This window comes from Phyllostomus discolor, chromosome 8 (genome assembly GCF_004126475.2).
Source record: "Phyllostomus discolor isolate MPI-MPIP mPhyDis1 chromosome 8, mPhyDis1.pri.v3, whole genome shotgun sequence".
NCBI classification, from domain to species: domain Eukaryota; kingdom Metazoa; phylum Chordata; class Mammalia; order Chiroptera; family Phyllostomidae; genus Phyllostomus; species Phyllostomus discolor.
The window spans coordinates 48,416,420-48,427,778 of NC_040910.2; the positions used below are offsets into that span (position 1 = coordinate 48,416,420).

At 49.8% G+C, this 11,359-nt stretch overlaps 1 protein-coding gene and 1 non-coding gene across 2 annotated transcripts; both read left to right on the top strand.

Annotated features, from left to right (window-relative positions):
• The first annotated feature begins 4,914 nt into the window (after nt 1-4,914).
• Nucleotides 4,915-8,408, top strand: RPL18A (ribosomal protein L18a). Its single transcript, XM_028519714.2, has 5 exons — nt 4,915-5,029; nt 6,309-6,488; nt 7,072-7,201; nt 7,982-8,091; nt 8,250-8,408. Exons 1-5 carry the CDS (start codon nt 5,012-5,014, stop codon nt 8,340-8,342), a joined length of 531 nt encoding a protein of 176 aa, XP_028375515.1. The 5' UTR covers nt 4,915-5,011; the 3' UTR covers nt 8,343-8,408.
• LOC114504391 lies at nt 7,753-7,884 on the top strand. Its single transcript, XR_003685166.1, has one exon. It is a non-coding gene; the product is annotated as a small nucleolar RNA SNORA68 (small nucleolar RNA).
• Nucleotides 8,409-11,359: the final 2,951 nt, after the last annotated feature.

Here is an 11,359-nt window from a genome sequence, read left to right on the forward strand (position 1 = left end):
GGCACAAGGTAGCTATTGAAGGAAGGAATAAATTAATGAATAAACTCATTCGGGAGGGCTGGGAGCAGGGACCACTGGAGCAAGGAGACCAGGGTCTGGGTGGGGTGGTAAGTAGGGTATAGGAGAGTGGGTGGCTTGGAGGCATTTGGGGGACTAAGGGACTGGAGCAGAACTCCAGCCAGGTGACCCCTGAAAGGATGGAGTCTGCAAGACAGAAAAGGGGGTGAGCAGAATAGGAAGGCTTGGCTTGTGGTCCGGGATGGAAGGGAGATGCACTGGGGCAAGGTGGTGGGTCAGGGGTGCAACAGGGAGCCACAATGTGTTTTAAAAAATGTTGTTAAGCAGACTTTAGGCAGAACACACACATCCCTCCAAACTTTCCAGCTACAGGACTGCTCACCCTGGCCCAGACCTTGGAGATGGGAGTGCCAGGCCTCGAGGCTGGGGCCCTCCTTTGGCCCCTCTCCTGCTCTCCTCTGGGGTACTTGATTTATGCCCCAGGCCCTGCCCTGAATTTTTCAGGACCTCTTTCCACCAGCTAGCTGTTTGCTCCACAGCCTGGGGAAACTGGGACCCAGACCCCTGAGTTCACACACAAAGGGAGGGGCACAACCAGCAGGAGCAGCACTCCTGCCTCCCCAGTCCTAACCATTATAGGCCACTTAAATCTCACAATGGCCCTGACCACTGTGGCTCAGTTGTTTAGGTGTTGGTTGGGCATTGTCTAGAAAAGCAAAGGTGGCCAGTTCCATTCCTGGTCAGAACACATGCCTGAGTTGCAGGTTCAGTCCTGGGTCAGGTGTGTAGGAGAGGCAATCAATGTTTCTCTCCCTCTCTTCCTCTCTATTAATTAATTAATTAATTAATTAAAATGAATAAATAACTCTCACAACAATCCTACCTTCTGGGAACTATCATTAGCCTCATCTTACAGGTGGGGAAACTGAGGGCCAGAGCATCGATGCACCACAAATCTAACCTGTGGCTGCCGCACAAAAGGGGCCGGACTACGGGCCTAGGCCAGGCAGAGACAGGCAAGGGCTCTGCTTCCACCTAGTGGACCCTCCCGGCAGTGCCGTTTGGTTGGTGTCCTCTCTACCCTGACGTTTGGAGCAGGGTAGGGGCCAGAGCAAAACCACGGATAAAGGTAACTCTGTAATTATAAAAGACAGCATAAATGCATCACTTCCCCTTTTGTCAAAAAGCAGTTGTACAAAAATACATATTAATTACATTGTTTTATTGAATTTGTATTTAATTACATATTAGTTACATGCTTATAACATGTATTTGACGATAACAGCACAAAAGAAGTGGAGGGAGCAAAGCTGTATTGGAGTAAGGAAATGACACCAGGCAGTAACTCTAATCCATGAAAACTAATGAAGAGAACTGGAAATTTGAAAGGGGAAATTAATAGAACAAACTCTATAAATATGTACTTGTCCTCTTCCATTTTTTGCTTCTTCAACAGACATACAATTGTATGGAGTAGTAATTATAACAGTGCACTCTTGGGGTTTATAACATATGTAGATGTGGTATGTGTAACAATAACGGCACAATAATAACAACAATTGCACAAAAGGGGAGGAGGAAATGAGCTATATGGGAGTCACATTTCTATGTCATTAAAATTAAGGCAGCATAAATCTAAAGTAGATTTTAAGTTACAATGTATGTTTAGCCCTAGAGGAACTGCATAGAAATAACTGAAAAAATATATTGAAAAAAATCATCAAAGGATCAAAATGTTACACTAGAGAACAGTGACTCCGTGCAATAGGAAGCAATAAAGGAAGAGTAGAGAAACAAGAACAAAAGAGATGTAAGACATAGAAAAACAAAAGTAAAATGGCAGATGTCATACTGTGAAAACGACAATCCTCCCCAAATTGATCTGTAGATTCAATGCAATCCCTGTCAAACTCCCAGGGACTTCTTTACAGAAATTGATGAGGTGATCCTAAAATTTATATGAAAATGCAAGGGACCCATAACAGCCTTTTTTGATTTAAAAAATTTATTTGTTTTTAGATAGAGGGGAAGGGAGAGAAACGTCTTGGTTGCCTCTCTCACGCCCCCAAATGGGGACCTGGCCCACAACCCAGGCCTGTGACTTGCCCAGGAATCAAACAGGTGATCTTTTGGTTTGCAAGTTGACGTTCAATTCACTGAAGCATGCCAGCCAGGGGCTGACCTTAAAAAAGAACAAGATTAGAGAATTTGCACTGGCCGGTGTGGCTCAGTACATTGAGTGCTGGCCTGTGAACCAAAGGGTTGCCAGTTCGATTCCCAGCCAGGGCACATACCTGGGCTGCAGACCAGGTCCCCAGTAAGGGGTGCTCTAGAGGCAACCGCACACTGATGTTTCTCTCCCTCTCTTACTCCCTCCCTTCCCCCCTCTCTAAAAATAAATAAATAAAATCTTTTTAAAAATTATGAATCTAGCCCTGGCTGGTATGGCTCAGTCTCAGTGGATTGAACACCAGTCTGAGAACGAAAAGGTCATTGGTTGGATTCCCTGTCTCAAAGAACCCAATCGAGAAAGTGAAAGGGGGACTTTTTAAAAATTATTTTTAAAGAAAGTGAAAAGATAATTCACAGAATGAAAAAAGTTTGCAAACCATGTATTACATAAGAAACTATATATCTATAGAATATACAAAAAACTCTTACAACTCAATAATTTTTAAAAACCTCATTTAAAATAGGCAAAGAATTTGAATAGACATTCTCCCAAAGATCTATAGGGCCCTGGCTGGGAAGCTCAGTTGGTTAGAGTGTCGTCCGGATACGCCAAAGTTGCATGTTTGATCCCTGATCAGGACACATACAAGAGTCAACCAACGAATCAATAAATAAGTGGAACAACAAGTTGATGTTTCTTTCTCTATCTCTCAAATCAATAAATTAAGAAAAACGTTAGTTTTTTTTATCTTTAGAGAGAGGGGAAGAGAGAAAAAGAGAGAAATAATTTTTAAAAAGATATACAGATGGCCAATAAGCACATGAAAAGGTGCCCAACACTATCAGTCATCAAGGAAAAGCAAATCAAACCACAAGAAGATACCAATTCCCACCCACTAGGGTGGTTATAATAAAAAGAAAGACAAACAATAAAAAATGTTGATGAGGACATAGAGAAGTTGGAACCTTCCATAGACTGCTGAAGGGCATGTAAAATGAGGCAGACATTTTGGCAAATGGTCTGGCAGTTCCTCAAAAGGTTAAACATAGAATTACCACACGACGCAGCAATTCCACTCCTAGCTACACACCCAAGGGAAATGAAAACATACATTGAGCCAAAGATTTGCATGCAAATGTCAATATCTCATCATTTGCAATAGCCAAAAAATGGAAACCATACAAATGTCCATCAACTGATGACTGGATAAACAAGATATTGTATAGCCCTACAATGGAATACTATTCAGCAGTAATGAGAAATTAAGTACTGAGCCATGATATAATGGGAATGAACCTTGAAAACGTTGAGTGAAAGAAGTCAACCACAAAAGGCCTCACTTTGTCAGACTCCAATAATGTAAAATGTCTGGAAGAGGCATGTCCACAAAGGTAGAAAGTAGATTTCTAGTTGCCTAGGGCTGGGAAGGGGAGGGAGTGGAGAATGACTGCTAAGGGTGAGGGTTTCTTTTGGGAATGCTGGAAATGTTCTAAATTTTATGATGATGATTACACAACTGTGCACATATTAATACTGAATATACGAATATGTCTGCGGAAAAAACCGTAGTAAAAACCACTGAATTGTACAATTTAAATGGCTTAACTGTATATGTGAACTGTATGTCAATGAAGCTATTAATTATTTAATTTTTAAAAAAAGAAAGACTAACTGGGCTCAGTAGTAAGCTCCTCCAAAAACCTCCTCCCCTCCCTAAAATCAATCTTCCAATTTATCCTCTTCTCAGCCTGAAGTCGTGAGGTCTTTGCGGTTCTTTCCTTTTCCATCATGAGTCTCCCCTCCAGGACAGCCTTTTTGCCGGAGTCCCTCAAAGGTGGGATCTGCACCTAGATCAGTTCTAGTGCCCCCACCCCATCTCTACCCCCACGATGCCCCAGGAGCTGTACTGAAGGCACGCAGATGGGGTTTGAATCTCTGCTACTAGGAAACACAAACAAGCCCTGGCTGGTGTGGTTCAGTGGACTGAGAGCCAGCCTGTGAACCAAGGGGTTGTCCGTTCGATTCCCAGCCAGGGCACGTGTCGGGGTTGCCGGCAAGGTCGAGTTGGAAATGTGCGAGAGGCAACCCCACATTGGTGTTTCTCTCCCTCTCCTTCTCCCTCCCTTTCCCTCTCTCTAAAAATAAGATCTTTTTTTAAAAGGTACAAACTTCCATTTATTAATAGAAACACAAACCAGATCCCCATAGTAATGATTACAACTAGCATTCCAGCGTTTAATTAATGTTAGCTCTTGTTAATTGCTCTGTGCTTGGCTTTTACGTGGGTTATCGCATCTAATTATTGTCACTTTTCTTGGAGGAAGAGTAGCATTACTTCCACTTTTAAAATAAAAACTCTCAGGTCCGTGGCTCGAGACCTACGTAACACGCCTCCCAGAAAAATGCTACAATCGTATAATAAACACCGCGTCCACCGAGATCTGTTCTATTTATACAGAAGCTACTTTTCGAAGAGAAACGCTCCAAACGGCCACAGAGTCCTTTCCCAGCGCTTATTACCACTACGCGCTCGCCGCGCTCGCCGCGCACGCCGACGCTCCCGTACGTCTGCAGCGCAACAGGAAGAACTATCCGCGTCACCTCTGGGGAAGGTAGTCTAGCTGCAAAGGGAGGGGGAACTGTAAAGAGGTTGGTGTATCAGGAACCAACGAAGAAACAGATCTAATTGAGCGCAAGGCGAAGAGCCAATGGATGCGCGGCTACGAGAGGGCGGGACTTCCGGAAACGAAGTCCTGGTGAGCGGCTGCGTGAGGGTGGGAACTTCCTTTCGTAGGTGGTGGCGCACACAGAGACGGGGTTATGAAGGCCTCTGGCACGGTAAAGTCTCCATAGCAGGGGAGGGGGTTGTGGAACCTATCGAGGACCGAATAGGGGGCCCCAAGGGCAGTTACAGGCTGTGTTGAGAGTGCACGCTCCCGGCTGGGCCTTGCGCGGCCGCGTGCGAGCACCCGGAGGTGCAGCCAACATGGCGGCCACTCTGGGTACCGCGTGGGGATGCCGATTCTTTATCCGGCTTGGCTTGGGAATCACGGAGTAAGGGAGGCCAGGTACCCTTTTTAGGGGAAGGGACACGTTGCACGGTATGGAGGCTCCCGTTACCGGAGCTCCTCGAGCTTCCGAATCGGAATTGCACATTGAACGTGGGTGGACGCAGTAGTGTTCCCGTTTTTCCTTGTATGACTGTGAGAGGTAGCAACTGTTTACAAACTCGAATTGACAACTAGAGTGCGAGCTTTACCACTGTGGCAAGTGTCGGGCAAAATCAGAAGGGTCTGTGATGCAGAAGTGGAGAGTAGGACCTGCAGAAAAACGTGGCGGGAGGCATCATGTACAGGCCTCCAGACTCAGTATCTACGCTGGAAAGGGTCCGTGTCAGTCCCTTTCAGAGCGGGTGATCCGCGGGGCCAATATGTTGGATTAAGAGCCGCGTTTGTGGTACTTGGGGTTGTCTGCTATTGGCCTTAGTAAACTGATGGCGAGTCGTTTGGGTAGGTGGGTCTTGTGCTGTATCCCAGGGCTTGCATTTGGCAGGCATCGCATCCGTGTAAACAGGGAAGTTTGGGAGTCCAAATCTCCTTGGGCATCTGGGAAAAATTGGGCAGCTCTAAGTTCCATGGCAGCGGTGCAGGGAGCCCAGGGCTAGAGAGGGAACTGCATTCTAGTTCTGGTACTGCTTGGAGTGGTCTGTGAGATCCCAGGCTGCTCACTGTCTCTGAGCTTCACAGTGAAAGAGATCTTTGGCAAGATGTTGTGACCTGCAGAGATGCTGTGGAGGAAGGAGGTTGCCTAGCTGTTCTGAGCCTGAGACTACAGGTCTAGGTCTCCACTTTTCCCACAAATGTAATGAGAAAGGGTGGGTCAGACAGTAAGGTTGATAGTCCTGCGCAGCTTTTCAAAGCTAGGGCAAAGGGCATGCAGCCTTTACTTTTATGGGGAAGGTTGGAGTGTGGTATGACCCACAGTCCACCTGGAAGCTCGGGGATGGGACTCTTTCCTCCTGTGTCCCCTGGTGGTCATCCCCAAGCTTGGGAAAGAGAGTGAGACTTCTCTGCATTGCCTGGGTGCCCATCCTACCTCACCCCTGATTCTGTTTCAGCTGCGAGAGTACAAGGTGGTGGGGCGCTGCCTGCCCACCCCCAAGTGCCACACACCACCCCTCTACCGCATGCGCATCTTTGCACCTAATCATGTTGTTGCCAAGTCCCGCTTCTGGTACTTTGTGTCTCAGCTGAAGAAGATGAAAAAATCTTCAGGGGAAATCGTCTACTGTGGGCAGGTATGGGGTGTCCAAGACAGGGTGAGGTCTGGAGTGGGTTCACACCTTCCATGGGGCAGCCTTGACCCCACAGAGTTACTACCCTTCAGAACCCTAGTCCTGTTCAGGGTCATAGGTGGGAGGGGATGGGTGTGTCTCAGGGATCTTAATGAGAAAAAGCCCACCACCCTGGGGTGGCATAGCGGGTGTGCTGGGACACCTTGGCTAAGGCTATCACCTTCCCTTGGCCTCGGGTGAAGGGGGGAGAGGTGCTGTCACCTGGGCACATTGCCACAATGGGTGCTGGACTCTACACTGTAAGGCTGCACTGGGCGGCAGCTGGTTTTCAGCCAACTAGTCCCTGAAGCATTGTGTTTGGGAGGCGTCAGGACCTGTGCTGGTCCCCACAGGGGAAGTAACCTGGACTGCTCTCCTTGTCTCATTTATGCTGCGGAAATCTCCGGGCGGCAGGTTTCTCTTAGATGTCTGAAGGTTCAGGGACTGTCCTTGGAGCAGCAAAGGTAGAGGTGTTGGCTCAGTGAGGGTAGGGGCCAGGTGATTACCTGCTCACTGCTCTGCCCTCAGCCAGTCCTTTCCTTGGCAGGTATTCGAAAAATCCCCACTTCGGGTGAAGAACTTTGGTATCTGGCTGCGCTATGACTCCCGCAGTGGGACCCACAACATGTACCGGGAGTACCGGGACCTGACCACCGCAGGCGCTGTCACCCAGTGCTGTAAGTCACTGTGATCCACAGCTGGGTCCTTTTGTTTATTTGTTTTTTTAAGGTTTCTTTTTTCTTTTTAATTTATATTGAGGGAAGGGAGAGAAACATCAGTGTGTGGTTGCCTCAAACATGGCCCACAACCCAGGCATGTGCCCTGACTGGGAATCAAACCAGCGACCCTTTGGTTCACAGGCTGGCACTTAGTCCACTGAACCACCAGCCAGGGTGGATCCTCTCTTTTTTAGAGTCAACACTGACAGACATCTGCACCTCAGTCTGACACTTCCCCAGACTGAGGTGGGACAAATGAAAGAAGTTTTTGGGAGTGTTTGGAGGCTGCCCCAGGGGTGGTGATGTTAGGTGCAGGGGAGGTGTTTGCTTAGGGGGCAGGAATGGGGAGGGTGTCCCAGGTACATCTTTTTCTGGGACCTGGCAGCAAGTGAACCTTTGGGGGTCAACCTGATATTCCCACCCATACCTGGGTCCAGCCCCTGTCCTGTGTTGGGACATATAGTGGCCCAAGGCACTCCCAGTGTGGGCCATGTGCCAGGGCCAAAGCCCAAGCACCTAAACCCAAGAACTGCCGTTTGTCGTAGCAGCAGTTTAAACAGAGGTGCTGACAGCAAGTGGATCTCGTCGCCTTTGGGGGCTGTGGCTGTGCCCCTCAAAGTGAATTGGGAGGTTCTACACTCTTGGTGGCCAGATGAGGCCCCCAGGCAGGCATCTGATGGGAGTTTGGGGAAACACCCAGAGACCCTACTACATGTTCACTCTGTCTGCTCCCTGCAGACCGAGATATGGGGGCCCGGCATCGTGCTCGTGCCCACTCGATCCAGATCATGAAGGTGGAGGAGATCGCAGCCAGCAAGTGCCGCCGGCCGGCAGTCAAGCAGTTCCATGTGAGTGCACTGGGGCCCTTGCTGGGCTGACGTGGGTTCCCCCCAGCCTTGGGTTTGACGCAGGAGCCTGGTGGGGGTTGTCCGCACCTCAGCAGACCTTTGGAAGGATAAGGTTAAGAGGCTTCTACCCCTCCCTCACCTGCCTCTCTTTGTCATAGGACTCCAAGATCAAGTTCCCGCTGCCCCACCGGGTCCTTCGTCGCCAGCACAAGCCACGCTTCACCACCAAGAGGCCCAATACCTTCTTTTAGATGCAGGGCCTCCCTGTCCATTGGTCTACCCAAATAAACTCCTCGGGGAAAACCGGAGTGCTCAGACTGACTTGTTTTTTTTTTTTTGCATACCCTGCAGAACTCAACAGGGCGCAGCTAAACTGAGTTCTCTGCTCTGGGAGGGGTCTTACTCAAGAAGGGCCCACACAGTGAAATCTCCTGAAGGAGTGTCCCAGAAATGGTGAGGGTCTCACCCCCAAGCTCTGTTCTGCCCACTCAGTTCCCTGGGGCTTTGGTGAGAAGCTGTCACGGGTGGAGGCCCAGTGCAAGAGGGAAGAGTTTTCAGCCTTATCGAGCCCTTCGTGAGCTTGAGGTACATCATAGGCCACAGGTTTGGACCTCAGATCTGTCCCGCCTGCCTTATTAAACATGGGTCTCCACTCCTCCCCATCATTCTGGTGGTAAGATGTGGCAGTTAGACCCTGGGGGAGTCAAAATTGGGGTGGGCCCTCTTCTGGCCTAGAACCTCGTCCTTGGTTCCTAGGTCCTCAGAGGAGACACGAGGTGGTGGCCAAGGAGGACACAAGCCTGCTGTGCTGAGTTCTACTTCTCATCTTGGGGGCCCCTTGAGCGAACCTGTCCTCATCCTGCCCGGGGTGTTTAAGGGCATCTGTTTCCGGGATACCACTCAAGATGTGGGAAGTTTAGGCATGAAGCTAATGCCACCCTGTCTGAACCCTCAACCAGGAGGCTGAGGTGTGTCACTTTGGACCCTTGGAGCATTGGTGTCCAGGCCACCTACCAATATACTCAGTCAACCATGCTTGGAGTGCAAGCACTAGGCACAGGCTGGGCAGGAGCCAAAGCACAGAAGGTCAGGAGGAGGCAACCAGGCCTGGGTTCTAGGTAGGGACACAGCTACTGCCCTGCAGGGAGTAAGGTAATGTGCATGATTGCCCTGGTGGTTTCCAGAAAATAAAGTAACATAAACCCACCTGTGCTTAGAGGGGCCAAATACTCAGGGCTTAGCTTGTGCACAGCCAGCCCTTCTCACAGGAAAGCAGCCTCAGTGGGGCCCTCACCCCTGCTTTGCCTGTTGTTCAACACAGTTGATTCCTCACCTCTGGGCCTTTGCACTTGTGCCCTCTGCCAGGTCTGCTCTCCGCAGGTCATCCCTGGGTTGGCCTCAGTAACCTTTCTGAACCACACGTCTATTCATGGCACTTGGTTTTCTGTTCCCTGCCAGACTAAGGGCAGGAACCACCTCTGTCACTGTCCCCAGCAGAGTTTCTGCAAGCCTATGGGACCCAGAAAAGGGCAGTGATGGCCAGTCAATATCCTTCCACCTGTGTCTGCACAATACAGGGTTGGAATGCAAAATAGCTGGGCCAGGTGTTTGGTTTTGGTGCTGCCAAAATACCCCCCATAGACGGGTCTATATCTAGGGCTCTTCCCAACAGCAGTAAGAAGGGGTCCTGGTGTTCTCCAGCCTTGGGCTTAGCTAACTTGATGGCTGGGGGAAGAAAATCACATTAGGATTCACTTTTAATTTTGTGAAGTAGAAATTCTCTCCCTCCCCCCATTAAAACAATTTGTATGACCTTCACTCATTGCTGGGCTGCTGGTTATTGGTTTGTAAATCATGTGGGGTTTTATAAATCCTGTAGGGAAAAATCTCCCCATATATGTTGCAAATATTTGCCTTGTGGATTTCATTAATCATGTTTCTGGTGGAAAGCCCTAGTTTCCCCAAATATGCCTCTCCTTTACTAATAGGATCTCCATAGGATGACACCCAGGAGAAGTTCTCCAGCGTGCCTTGCAGTTAGGGGTGGCCATGTAATAGTTGGGACATGTGTCATTTCTAGGAAGTATCCATCCAGTTAGAATATAGCCACAATGACCCGTGTCTAGAGATCATCCTTGGCCCTGAAGGGCCACACACGAGCAACAGGTGGAAAAAGAGCTTGGGTTCCTAACTAGCTGCTATATCACTCCTCGGGTGGGCCCTGGTGGCTAGGGGCGAGGATGGGTGTCACTTAAGTCCTAGTTTCTATGTAAAGTGTGAACAGTGATCCCTTAGTTCTTGGGAAGCTTGAGATAAGCCGGAGGTTGACAGTCCAGGATGAACCACCAGGAATGTGAAGTCCAGGGCCCCACAAAGGCCCAAGGGGCACTTCATCCCTGCCTTGGGGCCCCACTGAGGTCTCATCCACATTACAGCCTGGGAATCAGTTGGGAGGGCTCTCCCCTGACCAGTCAAGGGCTGGGGTCGATCCCATTATTAAGGGCCTTGAGCTGAGAATACTAAGCCCGGCTCCCCAACTTCATCCACTCTTCCCATCTGCTCATCCAAGTACCAATTTGCCCACAGGCTCCTCTACCACATGACCACCCACCTGCAGTTCCGCACAAAGCTCTGCGCAGAGCAGCTGTTGGGACACTGGCTGGAGGTGAGGGCCACTGGACCGGGTCCTCAGTCTTCAGAGGGCATTGTGCCAGGACCACCCAGAGAGAAAAGGCTGGAATTAGGAGGAGATGGGCCTTGCATGTGGGGGCTCATGAAGCGGGGTAACACTTGGAATGCTGACACCACTCTGGTCTGCACAGAGATGACAGAACAGGAACTCTGGACCTTTCCACTGCCACGGGTGCTGAGGCGTCCCAGGGCCCATTCCTGGGTATGTCCAGGTGCCAGGTGTCACACCTGGACGAAGGCTGGGAGCCCTCGGGGAGAGATAGCCTTTCCTCCTTGGCCCACCCTCCACCTGGCTCCTGAGTCAGACCCACCCCACTAGGACCCACTCATTAGACCCCTCCTGTGCTGCAAACTCTTCAGCGTTTCCCCAAACTCATACACCTCACCAAGGCTCAAGGTTCCCGGTGGCCCTTTCTGTCCAGCTCCTTCCCACCTCAGGGACCTTCCCCAGTCTGGCTCACTCTTTTGTAAGTCTCCACTCGCCACCCCAGAATTCCTCACCCCGAGGCTGGGGTGGGCCACGTAGGGTCACCCCCAGACCAGCGCTGTCATCCATCAGCTTCTGAGAAGGGTATTC